The 19,953-nt window shown below is 36.8% G+C and overlaps 2 protein-coding genes and 1 pseudogene across 3 annotated transcripts; 2 read left to right on the forward strand and 1 right to left on the reverse strand.

Moving 5' to 3' along the window:
• Positions 1 to 967: 967 nt before the first annotated feature.
• Positions 968 to 2,239, reverse strand: LOC137721658 (uncharacterized). The gene is made up of 3 exons (XM_068460679.2): positions 1,991 to 2,239; positions 1,632 to 1,737; positions 968 to 1,531 (listed from the first exon to the last, which is right to left on the reverse strand). Exons 1-3 carry the CDS (start codon positions 2,021 to 2,023, stop codon positions 1,353 to 1,355), a joined length of 318 nt encoding a protein of 105 aa, XP_068316780.1. The 5' UTR covers positions 2,024 to 2,239; the 3' UTR covers positions 968 to 1,352.
• Positions 2,240 to 10,269: 8,030 nt separating this feature from the next.
• Positions 10,270 to 11,668, forward strand: LOC137722021 (F-box protein At2g39490-like). The gene is made up of 2 exons (XM_088692001.1): positions 10,270 to 11,244; positions 11,504 to 11,668. Exons 1-2 carry the CDS (start codon positions 10,411 to 10,413, stop codon positions 11,534 to 11,536), a joined length of 867 nt encoding a protein of 288 aa, XP_088548127.1. The 5' UTR covers positions 10,270 to 10,410; the 3' UTR covers positions 11,537 to 11,668.
• A 1,057-nt stretch (positions 11,669 to 12,725) lies between these two features.
• Positions 12,726 to 16,004, forward strand: LOC137723489 (diaminopimelate epimerase, chloroplastic-like; annotated as a pseudogene). The gene is made up of 9 exons (XR_015961656.1): positions 12,726 to 13,074; positions 13,185 to 13,346; positions 13,533 to 13,617; positions 13,789 to 13,835; positions 14,039 to 14,218; positions 14,489 to 14,573; positions 15,128 to 15,187; positions 15,287 to 15,360; positions 15,748 to 16,004. The product of XR_015961656.1 is annotated as a diaminopimelate epimerase, chloroplastic-like (transcript).
• Positions 16,005 to 19,953: the final 3,949 nt, after the last annotated feature.

The raw sequence follows: 19,953 nt of genomic DNA on the forward strand, positions 1-19,953 counted from the left end.
CTAAAAGTAACTATTAATGTAGACAAATTATTCACTTTTCTAATAGAACGATATTATTTACACCAGAATGTGAGAGATTTGGGCTAGCCACACATCGGCTACGAAGCCACATGTAATATATAACACATCATCCACAAAAGTTAAACGTATAACTTCTTATGAAGTGAGAATAAAAATACTACTAAATCATAGTACCAAATTATCAAATTTCAAGCAAAAATTTTGTTTTACTAAACTTGTCAAACATAGTGAATCATTAGAGACAACTAATGCACTCCCAGGAAACATTCTCTATTTTGAATTATTTTGGGCCTATTGTTGAAAAGGCCGAACAGATCTTACTCACCACAGTAGTCGAGTCTAATACTAATCACACACTGAACAAAAAAAAAAAAAAAAAAGAGTTTAAACGCGAAACATAATAAATTGAAGAACACAAGTTCATCAGCTCAGAACAATCTATATCTACCATTGCATCTCCAAGTGACTTAAAGCACTACAGACCGGAACCCTAATCTAATACTAATCATAATATTGTGGGAAAAGATTAAATATAAATTCATAGCCCGCAGGTATGCAAAGATTCTAGTACAACTAAAACTTGATGTCACTCTCAGCCTTTCTCCACCGAACTCGAACGAAAAATTACAATGGCGACAAATTCAAATGACCCACGAACAGAATTACTGGAGAAAACAAACAAAACATCCATGATATTTATACATATTTACAGGAGAAAGAAAGTAAAATAGCCCAATAACCAAAGCTGCCTGAACAGTAAATTTTGGAGTGATAGATTGGTCAAGTAGTTCATTAATTCACTATGTTTCGGGTTCAAAATTTTTACTTCTCTTTGCTATATAATATCTCGTGAAATGGAAAATGAGAAACTAAACACAATGAGAAGTTATTTCTTTTCTAGATGAAATTATTTGAATGAGAATTAAGCAAAAAAGAAAAAAAAGAGGAAAAAGGAATTTGCAGAATTCATAGCTCTAAAATTTTACATTTACAAATCAGTACAGTATCTGCATGGGAGACACACACACAATGGAGGCAAATGGGGCACATCGGGCTCTGCCACGTGTGCGCCACGTTGCTAACCCCAGCCACCCACGCAGTCTCAAGTCTCAAGGGTTTACAAACCCCAATTCCCAACTAGTATTGATGACTGCTACACGACGACGTCGTATGCTCCGTCCGGTTTTGCCCTTGTATTGTCCTGGACAACTTGTTATTTTGCCTATTGTTTTTAGCAACTTTCTCCCTGATGTTACAGATTTATATACCACTTAAAGCCAAAAAGGCCATCTCTTATCGATCGTTTTCTGCATAAAAAATCAAAGGGACTACTAGTCATCAGATTCATCACCGTCGTCATCGGTGGTGGTGGAGTTGTCGCCGCTCTGGGAAAGATCAAAAAGCATCTTCTGGATTCTTTGCTTTGTGACCGTCTCAGAGGATCCTGCTTCCCTGCTCTTCGTGTAGGCCTCAAAGAACTCTCTGTTCTCCTTCTCTAACTCCTTCCACACTGCAGTTAATCAGTTAGTCCATTAATTAGCTAACCATTCAATCCTATGCAAAGAACATATAATACACACACACACATATATATATATAGAGAGAGAGACCTGTGGAGGTAATGATGGGTTTTATGTTTGCATGCTTAGAGAGGGCTTCCATGCACTCCTCTTTGCTCATGTTGAATATGATGCACTCCTCGATTAAATGGTGCACCTATTTATAATCATGCATGTCACTACCATTAATTTTCATCACCACAAAATATTAAAAAATATAACAACACCCCTTTAAAAATGTCATAAGTGCTCTTGGTTTACGAAAAACTTGAGAAAAACTAAATTTCGCGAATTGACTTGTGGTGTTTTTTTAATGTATCGATCATATATATATTGAATCAAAGATATACATCATCTTGGTGATCAAGAAAAAGCAGAAGAATTTTCATAAAAATTATAACAAGGCTTACCAAGTGGATGTATGAAGCAGAAGAGTCTCCCATGTTTATATATTTTGATATATGTTAACTGATATATATAAAGTTTTTGCTATCCCAGCTGCAGAAGATTTGTAGAACAACGAAGAATTTGAAAGGAGAATTCAAAAGAAGAAGGGGATCGGAAAGTGAGAGATTTAGAGAAGCAAGAGGCACCTGCTGGATGATCATAAAAAGTGAACAATAATAGGTTAAAGTTAAAGAAAAATTGTGAAGATAGATTGTATAAATAAACAAATAGAAAATGCAGGTCAGTCCTTGGGTAATGTACGTTGGGACTGGGGGATCATATGCCCACGTGGGGGGACGACGATGATTGGTGGAGAGGGGATTAGAGGAGATTCTACAAGCAGCCCCTTATTTGTCTCTTCTACGTGGCCAATAAGCCATTGTCCACGTGACACGTGGGGTCCCTCTGCCTGCAACACATGATAGTTTGTTGCATGCCTAAACCCTAAACCACTGCGCCTCGCGCCCCCCACGCTCATTCAGTAGGCAATCTAGGCCCCGGTTTCGTCCTACAACATTAACCCATACTGTCTACCCCCTCTCCTAGATACCTTAGCATTTCAAGATTCAACATCTCAAATTCTTAGTCACCATATATATAATACCATTTGTTATAGCAGCATCACTATAGTTTCGCGTAATTGTAGGAAATTATATGTTCATATCTCGTATATGATATTTATTGGTTCAAAAAGTTCTTAGTAATTAAATTGAAAATGATGTTAGATTTCATGACATATTGTCATAAAAATAAGTAATGTTCACCTTGTTGCTATTATCATAGTTTGAAAAATATTCTCTTGTCATGTTGTATATATTATATGTTGTTATGATGCACGATTGTGCATTATCCTCTAAGTCTAACAACGTAAGATATCACAACTAAATAATAGAAATATCTAAAAGCTTATCTTGCTAAGCAGCCATACTGTAGAAAAGTATGGCAAGTAATTGCGTAGAATTCACAGTAACGTTTATATTATAACTACTGACAATTTTATGGGCACATAGCAGAGCTTTCTGATCGATATTTTTACTACTGAACTCGCTCTTGCTGTTTTATTAAGCATTTCGATCGGTGCCTTTTGTATTCTTTTGCATTTCATTTGTTTCTTTCTTTGTATTCAGATAGTTTTGTTTGCATGTTTGCATGGTAATCGAATATGGATAATCCATAAAAATATATCTTTTCATGGGATTCATTGCAGAAGGTATTTCTGATGCATGGGAGAAGCATGTGATTTGCACAATCATATTTGATGAATTTTAATTTACATGAAATATGAGAAATCCCGAGCACCCACCGAATTGGTGAGGCATACGTATCTAGATAAAATAAGTTCTCTTTTTTCTTTTCTCCTTTCTATAAAATCAAACTCCATTGTTTATTACAGTGGAGCCGACAGATCAGAGTAGATAGATGATAAAACACCATATAGAAAAAGGATGATCTTCCTCCACCCAAACATGAAGTTAAGGATGCAATGGCCAATACTTATACTGATAAAAAAAAAATTTAACAAAGAAAATGGAAAATGATATGGATTCCTCCAAAAGAGTACATTCTACCGCTCAATTAGTGTTTTCTCATTTTAACTCTTGAAGGAAGTTGAGGTTCTATCATGACAATATGAGAAGTAGGCAACGCAGTCACAAAACCTCTTATTTCTCCTACGTGGGATTTAAACTCTAAGAGAAACTCTAATTAAAAGCATTTGACAGAACATGAAATCCTCCTTGTCCCACACCAATGTAAATGAGTCATTCTTAACTGCATAGCACATCAAATGAAATTGTTTTTATTAAATTCCTTAACGAAGCCATCAACTGTTCTTTAAAAAATAAAAATAAAATAAAATAAAAAAAAAATAAAAAAATAAAAAAAACAAATTCCTTCCAAGTTGTGTCTTAGAATATCATCCAATGGCATTGTCACATGATTGCCTTGTTGACTTTAATCTTCTATGCGAGGATCAAGATATCATTTAAGCTACACCGATTCAGTATAATATGATATGCTTGTTAGTGCAATTACAGCTACGAATGATAAGGACATGGTCCGCTCTGCTGTTGATTCACGGTTTGTCACTGCCAACTACTTTTGTGTTTTTTAAATTTTTTATTTTTTTACTACAAATAATACTACTCTTCTAAGCTATATCAAGACGAGATAAAATAGATGAACGGAAACACTATTTATTAGTACAATTTATCACTTGTCACTGCACACGCGGATGATTTTCAACATAATTAAAAAAAACATTTACTCTTGCAAACCAAATTTTATGAAAAATAAATATTTATCAAAAGCAGCCAATCATCAAACAATAGTTCAATGGAAATGTTTTAATTTTCTTTATAAAACTGCAACGAAACTAATTTTACAGCTATATAGTGGAGGTTTGAAAGAGAATAAGCCCTTAGGGTCTATAAGAGTTGGTCAGCAACTTGACAGTGTACATTAGTAGATTCAAATACCTAATCTTCCGTCCCGATAAACACTTTGTTACTGTGACACTATCGCCAATCTATTCGCGCTCCCCCTCTAAAATATTTATCAGCACAGTATTTGAGCTCCACACAACCTACAAAACAATGGAGGACTATGTGCATCATGAATCTTACTCGGCTATAACCACCACGTGTTGTGGTAGTGGCCCCAAAACCCTCTCCATCGTGGCAAGATGCTCCAAGTTTTCATGTGTTTGAGAAAGGGCCTCACCCTGTTAAAAGAAAATATAGGAGGAAAAACAAGTGTAAACAAAAAAGCTAGGACACTTCCTAGGCAATAAAAAAAAACTTTCTTTGAACTTTAAATAAAACCGGCTCAACTATAGATGATGGTTCCACATGAACTCAACGGTACTTACCGAGCAAAGTTCAACAAGTATGCGGCCCACACACTATATATGACAAGGATAATTCCTTTCAAGACCTGCGGGTAACATCAGATGACTGTTATCTAGAAAAGAAAAAATATGAAATCAAGATATTGCTTGAGTAGCATAGAGCTGTTACCGAAAATGACCTCCGGTGCACGATAATGGCGTGTTGACACCACATCGCTGTGATACTGATGTTCAAATCTTACTCCCAAAATCAATGAGCTTGATGGCACTTGACTTGGGCAGATTCTTGAAATCGGAACCCTATTTAGTCGAACGTGATAGAAACTTGATTGAAATTAAGGAAAACAATAAAAAATTGAAGGGCTCAGATGAAGGTCTTGCGCCGAATAGGAATGCAGGTTGGGCCAAAACAGTTAATTTTTCAATCTGCTCACCCCCATTGAATTGCGTAGACGCTTGTTGTACGAAGTTTCAACATCCGTAGGTACCTCGCACAAAATGTGAGGGATTCTTGTACACTAACAGCCTCCTCTTTATGGATCATTTGGGTTGTGCCTTGTTACGAACGAACCGCTTTGTAACCGCCCAGCAGCCTAGCAAATTATAAAATGGTATGAAAATTTTTAATTTAAAGGGCTTGAGAAATAATATTAACAAATTAATTATTGACAAGATTACCTCTCAATTGGATACATTCAGCGATTATGCACGGGCCAGTAAGGTTCACTTCATTTGGCAAATGTATCATTACTGAAACCATACTCGTGAAAAATGCTCGTGGATATATTTTCTCTAGCCGTCATAAGATGTACACAATATCTTCTTCCATATCATCTACATCGGATGATTAAAGTTTTACAATATATTTGCTGGAAGAACCTACACAAATATGTTATCGTCTCAACAACCTCGATGTCCAAGAACGGCTGAGTACCAATTGGAAGTAGCCGTTTGAGCAAGACATGACAATCATGATTCTTCAAACCCGACAGTGTCCAAGTGTCTAGCTATATTGCTAATTTCAAACCTTGTAGCCACTTTAAGAACTCTTTCTTGCCAACCGGCTTGAAAGTAAAATTGGCATTCTTTTTCTTGTATTTACCATTTTCCAATGTAGGCTACATGTTAGGCCTTATTCCCTTTGCTTGCATGCCAATATGAGTCTTCATGGTGTCTTTCGATTTTCCCTCGATAGGTAGAGTCGTTCTCACCACATTGTCGCATACGTTCTTCTCAATATGCATGGATCAGCAATTTGTGAGATTTTGAATTTTGACCAGTATTCCAAGTCAAAGAATATACTCTCTTTTTTGTCTAATTAAGTCGTTCCACTGGCTTCGAGCCTTCCTCAAAATGGAGTGTATTCAACTTGGCCAACATCTCATCTCCGGATAATTCTCTTGGTCTAGTTCGATACTTTGTTGTGCCATCAAATGTTTCAGCCTTGTCATGCCACTTGTGATTTTAGGGGAGCCATCTTTGGTGATGCAAGTAGCATTTCCAACTGCCAAAAGGACGACATGTCCTCTCCTCATGTTGGGCATACCATATACCCTTTTGTGCTCCAACCCAACAACATACCATAAGCTGGGAAATCATTAATTGTCCATATAACTGCAACTCTCAGAGTGAACTTCCCCATCAATATGTTGTGCGGTTCGTACACCATTTGTCCATAATTCTATCAACTTATTAATCTAACAGTCGAAAATAAACATCAATGGAATGGGATGGTGATCTTGGCCCGTGTATTAAAAGACTCATGATCGAAAATTCTTTCTTCATGAACCTCTAGGGGGGAAGTTATAAGGAAATGACCATTGACCAAGTGTTACACTCGCTGAAAAAAAAAATCCCAAACGGATTGAAAAATGGTTAATGTAATAAACAGTGACTTGTAGTTGAAGAAAGCAAATCTACAAAATTTAAATGGGGTAAAGCCACGTCTCAATTGAAAGGTTGTTTGTCTGTGTTTGAAATGACACGAATTCGAATTGTGAAAATAGTATCTTTGCAAAACAATAATAAGGCTGCATACGATAGACGTAGTGTCCATGTGAACAATGACTGAGTACCACGTGTTATTAAGGGTCCATGTGAAAATTAAAAATTCAAAAAAAAAAAAAAAAAAAAATTGGTCGTCTTCCATCTCCCCCATCTCCCCCGACCTTCCCTTCCTCCCTTATCCCTCCATTCTCTCCTATGCACCAACCCACCAAACCCTCATCTCCTCTCTTCAACTCATTATTTCTGTCTTTTTGTTTCACTTCACACCCCACCAGTACACATCTCATCGTTGGCCATCTGCAATCTCAAGCAGCTTATCTCATATATTTCTTCCCCATTTGATTTTCTTCTATATTTTTGGAATATTAATCCCCAAATAAATGGTGTCGTAGCTTATCTTCCACAACCACTAATCCCAATTTTTCCACTCAAGAAACAAAATCTACTGATTACACGGGATTCAGTTTCCTTCCTTCTTCTCTCCGATCCCCGAATTGGATTCCGCAGCCGTGAAACGCAGCTGAATCTTTCTCTGAGTTGGTCCGTCGAATTTGGTCAAAAATGCAGGTCGATATCGGGATCCATTAAAGCTCTAGTCCTTTCGCCGCCTATTTGTATCTCGGGGTTGTTGGGAAGCAATTTACTACTATAATCTCACTGCTCAAATTTGGCCGTTTGGAGAAGAAAGGCGAGAAAAAGATTATTGGGTTGCTGTTAATTTCGATTTATTTCCTTCGTGTTAAATGGGTTTATGGCAAAGAATCTGGGTTTTAATTTCTTTTGAGCTGAAAAGATTTGAAAGCCAAGCCCTTTGAGTCTCTGAGGGAGCTTCTTTTACAAGGATTCCAAAGGGAAAAGCAAAATCTGAAGAATTGCAACGGTTGAAACCTTCAAAGTCCCTTTACCAAGTATCCTTTGCTTCTATTAATTGGACCTATAATGGATTTACGAGCTGAAAGCCATAGATTTTGAAGCTTGAATTTGCAGAATTTATTGCACATTTTCACTTACCATTCTTTGGATCTGAAGTGTTACAAATAGGAAGTCTTCTGGGTGCATATTGTCATCTGGGAATTGGGTTTCTACCAAGTTGGTTTTGAGTGGCATTGTGCTGAGTTTCAAGATTTCGAAGCATCGATAGTGCTTATTCTTCGAAGTCTCGCGATGTTGTTCGTTGTGATATGTTTCTCCCAGCTACCTGATGTTTCTGCACAATCCTCAGGAGACTCAGCACGTGGGCTTGATGCGCTTCTTCAAGATGGGTGGAGTCGAAGATGGAAGGGGAAAGGTGGATGTTGATGAGTTGAAAAGGAGAGGAGATGATGGTTTGGTGGGTTGGTGCAGAGGAAAGAATGGAGGGATAAGGGAGGAAGGGAAGGTCGGGGAGGTAGAAGACGACCAAAAAAAAATTTTGAATTTTGAATTTTTCCGTGGACCCTTAATGTTACGTGGTCTAGTCATTGTTTACATGAGCGTCAATGGAAGATTTAACAGTTAGACTAACAGATGTATGAGACTGTCCAAAATTAACATTTTATGACTATGGGACAAAAAAAAAAAACTTGATATACCAAATGTTGAAAATCACAAAACTTGAGTAAACTGAGATTTACCCTTAAAAATATAATAACTTATATAGAAATACATTATTACATTAATGTCAGGAACTTCAATACAAAACTAAAAACCACAAAAGTTTCAGTTAAAGAATATTGGTAGTTAGAAACCGCATTCAAAGTGTCATTTTTATTTTATTTTATTATAAAAACAATACGTTGAGAATGAATCTTATATTGATTAGAGGATGGACCTTGTATGTGCTTATAAATGGTTAGACTACTTCTCATATCGCGTTTTATGGTGGAACCTCAGCTTCTCATATCGCGTGCAATGATAATTGACATGCTGGGCTATCTGGAATAAAAGGTATGCAGCGGTTTTGGAAGGAAAAACTTTCCTCGATTGTTGGAGTTCTTAGTTCTAAAATGTCATTGCTACGAGAAATTTTTCATCGTGATTGGAATACGGGTAGTACATTACGTGTTTTTATATAAGTGGTGAAAAATTATATTTTTTAAGTTATTAACTTTTTAACACACATATCCCACCATTCGTATAAACATATGCTGATGATGATTCGTACAAGTTGTGGTGAATTTGATTAATAATGATGATGATGATGAAGCTTGTTTTTCGGCTGAATGTACCCGATTGACGATATTAGAGCTTTGTCATTGCTCTTTTGTGATTTTTCATGTTGCTGGCAAGGTCGTGAAGCAAATATGGTTGCTAATGATATTGGTCAACTTGTTTATTGAAATTTTATTTCACGGATTGAAGCGAAACTACCGTTGCTGTACTTTTCTCTCGTTGCAGATATAGTGATTCTCTGATTATCAATGAAATTTTATTTCAACAAGAAAGGAAAAAAAAAAAAAAAGCAATACTACACTAAATTCAATTAAACGATAAGGAGAAGAATTCAAACTTGAGTGTATATAGAGAGACACTGTTCTAGTTAACTTAGCTAAACTTATATCTGTATATGTTAATGCCACTTAATTTAAGAAGAACGTTCTCATGTTAGACATATATAACGGCTTAGATTATGTTTTTGTGAAGCTGTATTATATTGATCTCTTATCATAATTTGTACTACTTTAATTTAAGCAAAATGTTAATTGTGTTTGGGGTGTGCTGTCCACACACTTCATTTTACTTCTTACACATTCCCTGTTAATTTTTATCCGTTGATTTTTTTCAATTAATTTGATCTGACGGCTAAAAATTAAAAATTAATGTGAAAAATAAAATAAAATGTGTTAATACCCTTTGTGTTTTGTCAAGGTATATTAAAAAATGTGGTACCATCCTTTCCCTCCAGTCAAAGTTGATATATTTGGTTTGAATAATCAAAATTATATAATAAAATAGTAACACCATGCATGTTTGTTTTGAAATATCAAAATCAACATTTTGGGCTGCTATTGCCATCACACGTACATCCATAAACAAAAAACAAGAATTTCCCTCATCATTCAAATTGTCATTTGCATCCAAATCCGTGTTCTTTCTTCTTTAATAGTAAACTAATGTGTTTTAAGTTAAAACTCATTACTTTTCTTTTTTAATTTAATTTATGATAATAACATCGTATATGATGAGAAAATAATAATTATATATTATTATTCCAGCATCAGATATTGTATGCTCGGTTCTTTCCACAATCGCTTATATAAGAAAAAAAAAAATCTTATATTCTTTCCATTAATACTCTCTTTACTAAATTATTTATTTTATACTTGTACTAAGGGTCAAGATCTTCAAGCTGTCTTGTAGGTCCATATCATGGCAACTCAAAGCCTTGAAGTTAGCAGCACTTGCAAATGTAAGCTCATACCAACCGAGCTCTCTATATAACCATTGGGATAAGTTATTGTTTTTGCTTTCACAATTGAGGTATTAATTTCACATTGTTTTGTTGATCTCAATGTTTCTAACGAAGCAGGGAAAAAATATCAGAAACTCATGGAGGAGGAAAATCTTGATTTGATAAGCAGATTACCATTTGAAATCCAACAAAAAATTATTTCATTTGTCCCATTTAAAAAGGCAGTAAGAAGGAGTGCTCTTTCAGCTCGTTGGAAGAGCCCTTGGTCTCCAGTTGAAGCAAGTTTGAATTTTGATGCAAACCCAGCAAATCTTAAGGGAAACCCAGCAAAACATGAAGAGAAATACCAAGTTATGGAAACTTTCATGAAGTCTTTTGTTTTCCCAGAGCAATGGAAGCTTTATCTCAATGTTGTTGGAAGCAGTGAAGAACCACAGATAATTGTTGCCAAAGTCACCAAGGGGGTTGGCAGAGAGCTTCATCTCGAGTTCTTCGAATCAACGAAAAAAAAAAAAAATTTGAAGGGTTTGTGCCTCCGCAAAAATCCTGCAAAAACAGATGGTTTTTGTGGTGTGAAGCATCTCCATCTCAGAGCAGTTACTGGCCTCACAGGAACTTTCGTGTCAGATTTGTTCTCCAGTTGCCATGTTCTTGAGAGCTTGAAGCTTGAAAAGTGCATGGGATTGTATAACCTTGATGTAGAAACAAATAGCCTCAAGAGCTTGGTGGTGGAAGATTGTTCAGACATGGTTTCTATTACAATTTCTGCACAAAATCTCAAGTCCTTTTGGTACTATGGTGTTCTTCCTCGGATTGTTAGGTTAAAGAATGCAATGAGCTTGGTTGATGTGGTGCTTGATTTGAGAGATGGACCAGGCTGTAGTCAGTTTGAACGTGACCAATTTCTATACCATATCTTAATTTCTTTCAAGGATGTTGAGGCTCTCACTGTAAGTGGCTGGATTCTTGAGGTATGTTTATAATGTATTTTGAATTGAACACTGTTTGGCTTCTTATCACACGTAAAAAGTCATAATTCTTATGTGTAGATCACAGTCTGACACGTATGCAAAAATAACTCATTATTAAAATCTCAAAATGAAAAACTTTTGCACACATATCAAACTGTGATTTGTCTAGTGTGTAACAATGGTGACTTCATACATGAAACGAGTCAAGTATTATTATGTATGCGATTCTGACAATGTGTAAATATGCTTTGTGTTTAAGTGGTTGTGTTCAGGTGGAGTGATTTTTGGATAATCTTGATTTCCAATTCAACAAGCTAAAGTCATTAACGTGGGTAGACTTTTTGATCAACAAGTAAAAAAGGGACTCCCTTGCTTGCTTCCTAAATGCATGTCCTTTGTTAGAGAACTTGTTGGTTGAGGTAAGTGTTCTAGTTTTTAACCGATAAACGGTTTTCGGTCACCCAATACTTATGTTTATTCAATCAAATGCCTATAAATAAACATAGGTGTGCAACGAGAGAAACATGATGTGCAGATTAATAACTGGAATGAAAAGAGAAGGAACTCTGTTCAAGAGGAAAAACTAGTTCAAAATTGACGGCAACGAATTCTAATAATCTTTGGTTGTGTCTCATAGATTAATAAGTACCACCATTTGAACTCCAAAGTTTATTACAAAAAAAGGTTGTGGTGAGCTAAAATATGATGCTAAAGCAGCACACTTAAGAAGGCAAATCGTAATTCTATTTGGTCCCACATCGACCCAAAAGATAATAACAAGGCAAATTGTAATTCTTTTTGGTCCCACAACGACACTTGAGACAGTTGTTTAATATGTTTTTGTTAATTTTTGTTTATGTAAGAAGTAAAAGTGAACATATGGATAACACTATTGAATTCCAAATTGTTGCATTGGCTAGAGAGGATTTACTCACCGCTTACAATGTTTTCCAGGGAAGCAAATAGATTTCACATACACCCATTTATCTATCACATATGGAAGTGTAGTCCGTGCATGAAGTTGAAATAATAAAATCCAAATGGCAGATGCAAAACTAGAACTGAAACAAGAACAACAAAGATAACAACAATGGCAAACATATTACCAGCAATCACTTCACCATACTAATACACGTTTGGTACCTATTTCGTTTTTCGTTTTAGTTTTCATTTTTAAAATACAAATTGAAAACCAAAAAGTGACAACTTAAAAAACAAATCAGTAGTGCAAGGACAAGTTCCTCTGCAACTGCAAATCCACCCGAGTGGAAATAATAAGGGTAAATTACAATATACCTGTCAAATTTGGATATAATTGTAATTTCTTACAATATTTTTAAAAATTTTAATTTTATACATTATTTAAGATTTTATTGAAATTTCATATATTCGTTAATCAAACTGTTAAGTAATAATGTGGCAATGTAAGACGTATATTTTTGCTGATCTAATAACTTTCAGCGGGATCTAATTGACTATTTATAAAACTTTGAAAACATTGGGCACAGCAAGTAAAGTAAACAACAATGAGAGCGGCTACGCCTACCTTCAGTCATGGGAGCCATAGCCGCCGCCATCCCACTGCCACTCACCTCCCCAACTCGCTCCTCCCTCACCGCCTCTCTTCGACCTTCTTCTACGATTTTGAAGCTCAACTCTCTCCCTGCAGCTGCCTCGCCGAGAGCTCCTACTCTCCGCGCATCGGCCGTCTCGTTTTCCATGAACGTGGAAGCCGTTGAGAAAGCCTTCCCCGCTTCTTTTCTCGATCGGAGAGAGGCCGGATTCTTCCACTTCGTCAAGTACCACGGCCTTGGCAACGACTTCATCCTGGTATTCAATTTCTTTGAAATGTTTGAATTTGTTGCAATATTTGAAATTTAATTAGCATTCAAGAAGTTCGGATTTTGAGTTTGATTTTCAATGTTTATTGTGATTGATAGGTTGAGAATTGAGATTCTTCGGAGCCAAAAATCAGTCCGGAGCAGGCGCCGAAGCTATGTGATCGGAATTTTGGGATTGGCGCCGACGGAGTGATCTTGGCGCTGCCGGGCATCAATGGCACTGATTATACGATTTATAATTCTGATGGGAGCGAGCCGGAGGTGAATCACATTTTCCAAAATATCGGCTTTACTTGATTCTTTGAAATGTTAATTAGATGAGTGATTGCCACATTGTATTGAATGTAGACGGTCTGAAATGGCAATGAACTTGTTGCATTTTATTGAATGGCGGTATTGTCGTGCATTTCGAACTTCTGAACTTTGATATCTAAATTTTGTCTATAGATGTGTGGTAATGGAGTCCGGTGTTTTGCCAGATTCATTGCCGAGCTTGAAAATTTGCAGGGAAGGCATAGGTATGGGAAAGCTGGTTCCATATACTGATATTTTTTATTTTATTTTTCGCTTAACAATGTGTTCTTGTATATTACATTGTTTGCTTTAGTTTTTGTTTGCATTTAACGTTGAAAAGAAAATTTTATTCGTTCGCGTACGAATGGGTGTGTATATTTCTAACAACGCTATATGTAAACAATTGCAGCTTTTGGCGCAGGTCTAATTATTCCGGAAATTCAAGAAGATGGGAAAGTATATTCTTTTTTATTTTATGTTTCAGTTGATGTAAAGTATTTCAGATTGGGATGATTTGAACACATCAAACATTTTGCAAAGCCTGTGACTTTGACAATATTATAACAGTATCCATTGCTGCTCTGGATGCCTCCATCATGCATTAAGTACTGGATGTTCTTCGTCTTCACTTTACCAGACATCAATTTTCTTAATTACAGGTTAAAGTCGATATGGGGGAACCGATTCTTAAGGCGTCAGATGTGCCTACCAAACTGCCTGCAAACAAAGATCAATCTGTCGTTAAGTTGGGTCTTGATGTAGATGGAGTAACCTGGAATGTAACCTGTGTTAACATGGGAAATCCTCATTGTGTAACATTTGGAACAGAAGGAGGCCAGGTAACTATTGCTAGAATAACTTACGGCATATTCACTTATACTAGGGGTCTGGAGCAGAATTTTTTTTCATATGCATTTTGTCTGTTTTTTACCCTCCACTCAAATGAATGACCTAATCTAGGCGTAATAAAGCCAAAGTTTCTTATGATTGATTAATGGTTTCCTCCAGCATATCACATCCTTTTCAAATCATCGAAACTTTTCTTGAACAGTCACGCACAAAAAAATAATTCTGGTTGTGACTTCTTGCTTTTTGTTGAAAATGAACAGAATTTGAAGGTTGATGAATTGAAGTTAGCTGACATCGGTCCCAAATTTGAGGATCATGAGTTGTTTCCAGCACGAACTAACACAGGTTAGAATTTATTTGTCTGTGGAAATGCTTTTGTTTCTGGAAGCACATAGAGTTGGCATACCCTATTGTTAATGTAAGGCCACAGTTACATCCAACTTTGAAATTTCTGTATCGTTCGGTTTAAAATCATTGGAGTAGTTCTTGCTTGCAGTGGGTATGTTGAGATGTACTTTGAAAAAGACGTACTCACAAAATTGTCTAGCACTGACACCTTGTTTTTTTTTAATTTACAAAGTTAGAGTGGAATATTTATTTGAAAACAGCTACTCAGAGCTTTTATACTCTGAACTGCCTCAAAATGTAAAAATAACTCATGTGATGTCCATTCCAAATACGATGTAAGGTGCTTCAAGATTCCTTTCTCCAATCTTGCTTAGCAGTTTGAAACACAGTTTCAAGATTCTGTAATGATCATGGTATATATTCCAGTGCAAATGAAATGTTTGATTTCAATCAAATTTCTTGGATCCTTTGCTCCTGTCTTGTTCTCAATTTGTCATTGTTCTGAAGCGTTTATTTTGTATTCACAATTCTCATTTGATTGTTATTGACAGAATTTGTGCAAGTTTTCACACCTTCACACCTAAAGATGCGTGTTTGGGAGCGTAGGGCAGGTTAGTGCTGCTGCAACCAATAGAAGTTATTATACTGTGATCTTATACCAAATCCTTATGCATTGTTTCAGTGGGGAGTATAATTATTTTTCTTCGTAGGAGCAACGCTTGCTTGCGGAACTGGTGCTTGTGCTGTAGTAGTTGCTGCAGCTCTTGAGGGTCGTGCTGGGCGGGTAAGTTTTGGCATTCTGTTTCTTTTGGATATATTAACAAAAATTAATATGGATGGTTATTTATTTCAAATGAAAAAAAAATTCCACTTTCATCTCCCAGTTTTTAACGTTGCCATGTTACATTGGTCACTTTTATAAGCACGATACCCCTCCCATAAGCAGTGCTCTTCATGAAAAACCAGGGGTGGGTATTCTGATACATGTGGCCGAACAACTCAACAGCTACGTTTGTAATGCGGGAAAGTTTGGTGTGCAACATTTAGTTATCTTTGACCGTTGCTTATTCATGTATTGTAAAATTCCAGATCAACTTCACTATTACTGTAGTTTCTCTTACTTGCTGTCCACTTCGCTCATCTTTTTTATGTGCGTATCTTTTGGACATAGAATTGCACGGTTGATCTACCGGGAGGGCCATTGCAGATTGAGTGGAGGGAGGAGAACAACCACATCTACATGACAGGCCCGGCTGAATTCGTATTTTACGGATCGGTGCCTCTGTGATTTCTTTTCACAAGGTTGTCTTTGGATGAAGCATGAAGATGTATTTTGTAATTTAAAATTTCTGAGTTATGTAGAATTGCAAGTAAAAAACACCTGTGGAGTCGGAGACGTTGAATATATCATGTGTTTGCTTTATGAAAGTTTGAATCCCCCCAGTGTTCCATGACAAAATGGTAATTTGAGCCAAATGGCCATCGAAAGCTTGAATCCCTCCGGGCATTGGCGTAGGCATATTGGCTAGATGTTGTGCTCTTTTTATGCATCTAAGTTTGAATTGTCTTCTATGCAAGTTAGAATACTGCTTGTATAAAAATAAAGTAAGGCTTAAGAGACTGGCCCTACAAACACTTGTGATACAAGTAAATATTAGAGAGAGAGTCAAACTTGGGATTTCAAGTGTAAGGTGAGCAACAAGCCTTTTGCGCTCCATTTTCACATTGCATTAATATCCCACTTTTAGTCTAGAATTATGCTCGGCTCAGTAACTTAAGTGCGCATGGGTGATTGCATCATCGATGTAAGTGGGCTCCACAATACAACTCAATCACCCATGCAACCTAGCGTTAAGTTAGGGTGAACTATTGGTGCAATTGGATCTCACAATTGAACAACTCTATGTCACATAATGCATCAACGACTTGTAATCAACCGCGCATTCTAGCTTTCCCGTTCAGTTTAATGTGCTTTGATCATAACGTAAAGCGATAGCATTTCATTAATGAACAAGAACAATTACAAGGATTGTCATGATGAGTACCTTTCTCCAATGACCAATTAGTTGATCTGGAGATAATTTGCACAGACAAGCATAAAGATTAATCCCTTAAATGGCTACCACAAGCAGCATTGGCACCAGTACAAACAGCAACAATACAAATTTGTCACAAAAACAGTGGAGGTAACAAACCTAAACCGAGGCATACACAATGTCATTGCTAATTAAAAGCGAGATATCTTCAAACCAAAATGATAAGGCGAGGCCACATCAAACGATAACGATGTCGTCTATCAACTTTGCAATGGCGCTCCGGCCATCCTGCGTTCTCCTCGTACGGCAACTGCCCGGTTTAGCGTTTACCAAGCCAAATCGAACCCCCATTAATCATTACTTGAACCTTGAAAGTCAGTTCAAATTACATAAGATAAGCCTTGTAATCATCATTCATCATGATAATTTTTTGAGCCTTTTTGATTGATCGACATGAATCAGCTTTTATATGTTTCCCATATTCTTTAATATAGCTTTGTTTCTTACTATCGTTCATACGCGTGTGGACAATTAATCATTCATGTATGTAAAACTCATAATAAGAACAACACGCGTTAATTGTTGACAAGCTAACACTTGATACGACATGAAACATAACCAATTGTTACAATAGATATCAACTTTTCAAAGTATTTTAAATAGAAAAATGCTTCGGAGATTATTTTTTTAGACTTTATTTTATAAATCATATGTGATGGTTGATAGTTGGATACCATTTTAATGATTCATAGAAACAATTTGACCCTTAAATGGCAAATTATATGTGAGTAGTTCTACCCTAAGGACTTTGTGCCAGCACCCAACCCATTTATCCACTTCAGTGAACAGTAATATACTCCAATGAACAGTAATAGACCAAAGCATCTCAACCCCTAAAAAACATGCGCTGGCACCTAGTCTAAAAATGCGATGGCACAAATGATCTCCACTCTTACAAAATGCGCTGGCACCCAACCCATTTAAAATATTATTAATTTTTTTATAAAATAATAAATAAATAAAATTGTTTTAATTTCGGATATGATTTTTAACCAATCTCGTCACACTACGTGTCATTATCCAAACATACTATTTTAAGTTTATGTAATTTTATTTAGTGTGTTTTTTTTAAAAAGTTTATTTGGTGAGGTTATGTAAATTTAATTGGTGTTTTTTTATTTTTAAGTTTATTTGGTGAGTTTATGTAATCTTATTTGATGTGTTTAAATAAAGTACAAAAAATAAATTTGAAATTCCATAAAGTTCTAAAAATAAAAACGAAATTACATAAAGTACTAATAATAAATAAGAAAATACATCTATTAATAAAAATAAAGTACTAAAAATAAAGACGAAATTACATAAAAATTACATAAGAAATTAAATAAAGTACTACAAATAAAGTGTAAAATCCTACATCACCTAGGGGAGTGATCCTTATATGTATATTCTCATCTCTACCTAACACGAGGCATTTTGAGAGCTCACTGGCTTCGGGTTCCATGGGAACTTCGAAGTTAAACGAGTAGCGTGTGAGAGCACTCCCAGGATGGGTGATGACACACCCTGACCGAGGTCAGGGCATGCTGGCTGTCACGAGGAAGTGACGTAGCCACATGCACAGTGCGGAAGCTAATAAAATAGTAATACAAATAGTGCGAATAACTAAAAACTAACATACATAAGGTGATAGAAATAAGTGCTAGCGTAAGTGAGACACAAGTTCAGAGCAATAAGCCTACAGCAGTCCAAAAGAAAATGATGCGACAACAGTACACTCGAAGGTGACCCTACGCTGGTGATCGTTTGTCAGAAATGCCAGGAAAGCCCTCTGGGAAACCACCGAACCTGCTAGACAACTAGAACCTGGAGGGGCGCAAAACAAAAGCGTGAGTGGGCAAAAACAAAGCTTTTTGAAAACCATTTAATAAATAAGTTCTAACCCCTCGCCGTAAAACCTGTATACTTCCCAGAAAATAAACATATGTACGTATATATAAATATACCAATCATGCTCAATAATATGCCATGTCGGAACCACAGAATGAAATGCAAGTGCTCAGGTATAAATCATATCAATAACATATAATCTGGCAGCCGGAGTCACCTAACGTGACTTGTACGGCTGCATCTAGAGCTTAAATCTCAATCTCAATAACTAAACCTGCACACGAGTCGGAACCACCTAAAGTGGTCTGTAGGACAGGCTTGGGTGTAATACATATAAACGCTCTAGTGCTACGATCACGTGAAGGCTGTGCGAATAATCGCGGGTCACCTACGAGTCGAAACCACCTACTGTGGTCTGTACGACAGGACTGTGCACCTAACTTGGATCCAAGCTGAGCGTGTGGTGTGGGAAGTGAACATCACGTGAAGGACTGTGCCCTACTCTGGGCAGGAGCACTAACACCGAGGGTGCAGGTTATGAGCTCTCTAAGCATCTCGAATCGCTACTGAATATAAACATGAATAACACTTACCTGGCACTTACCTATGTGTCCACAACACCCAACATGCATATGTATATGTATGCAACTAATAATGCGACTAATGGTGCACAAACAACGACAATATAATGCATGGCATATGGCAAATAACAATTCAAATCTATTTCTGGGAAAATATAAGTATATAGGTATATACGGAAAACCAAAAGCCCACTCACTGGTATGTGGAAGGGTCGTAGCGCCCTGCCTCGAGTGACCACGCTCGTCCTCGGGATAGGTATCACCTATATGCGAAACAACTACAAAAACGTTAATTTTAAAGCACATAACCCACTTTTTGAAATCACTTCTCATACAATGCTCAAAAGGGGCAAATGAATATACCAACGTGCTCTACTCAACCTCAAGATCACACCCAAATTTTTAGAAAAATTTTCCACCACCGCACGCGCCCCCACGCGCCGGCCACGCGCAGGCACGTGCCTGGCACGCTGACGGCGTCAACTGACGCCGTAGGGAATATTCCGTCAGTTCTAACGGATTCCGTCAACGGCGTCAGGAATATTCCGTCACCTTCTCCGGCGAGCCTCCGGCGCCGTCGCCGGCACCGGAAAACTGGAAAATTTTCAAACGTTTATATCTTCTTCGTTTTTCACCCAAATTCGACAAAATTGGTACCAAAATGAAGCTTAGAACTAGAGGAACACAATTATACTACTTTCAAGGGTGAAAAACCACGAAATCTCACCTGTAAAAACAACCCAACTCCGGCCAACTTCGAATCCAGTGATCCCGACGTCCAAATCTTTCAAACGAACCACTCCGAGCCTCCTTGGGACCCCACCAAGCTTCCTACAAGCTTGAAATTTCCTAAAACGTGAGAAATCACGT

This window comes from Pyrus communis, chromosome 4 (assembly GCF_041283825.1).
Source record: "Pyrus communis isolate YQ-2024b chromosome 4, ASM4128382v1, whole genome shotgun sequence".
NCBI lineage: Eukaryota > Viridiplantae > Streptophyta > Magnoliopsida > Rosales > Rosaceae > Pyrus > Pyrus communis.

Bases quoted from the DNA above. Each gene is read 5' to 3' on its own strand.
- LOC137721658 (XM_068460679.2), bottom strand. From the start codon at position 2,023: ATGGGAGACTCTTCTGCTTCATACATCCACTTG. The intron at 1,738-1,990 runs GTAAGCCTTGTT...GATTATAAATAG, and splicing joins CTGCTTCATACATCCACTTG to GTGCACCATTTAATCGAGGA. The intron at 1,532-1,631 runs GTCTCTCTCTCT...GATTAACTGCAG, and splicing joins ACCCATCATTACCTCCACAG to TGTGGAAGGAGTTAGAGAAG.
- LOC137722021 (XM_088692001.1), top strand. From the start codon at position 10,411: ATGGAGGAGGAAAATCTTGATTTGATAAGCAGATTACCATTTGAAATC. The intron at 11,245-11,503 runs GTATGTTTATAA...TTTGTGTTTAAG, and splicing joins TAAGTGGCTGGATTCTTGAG to TGGTTGTGTTCAGGTGGAGT.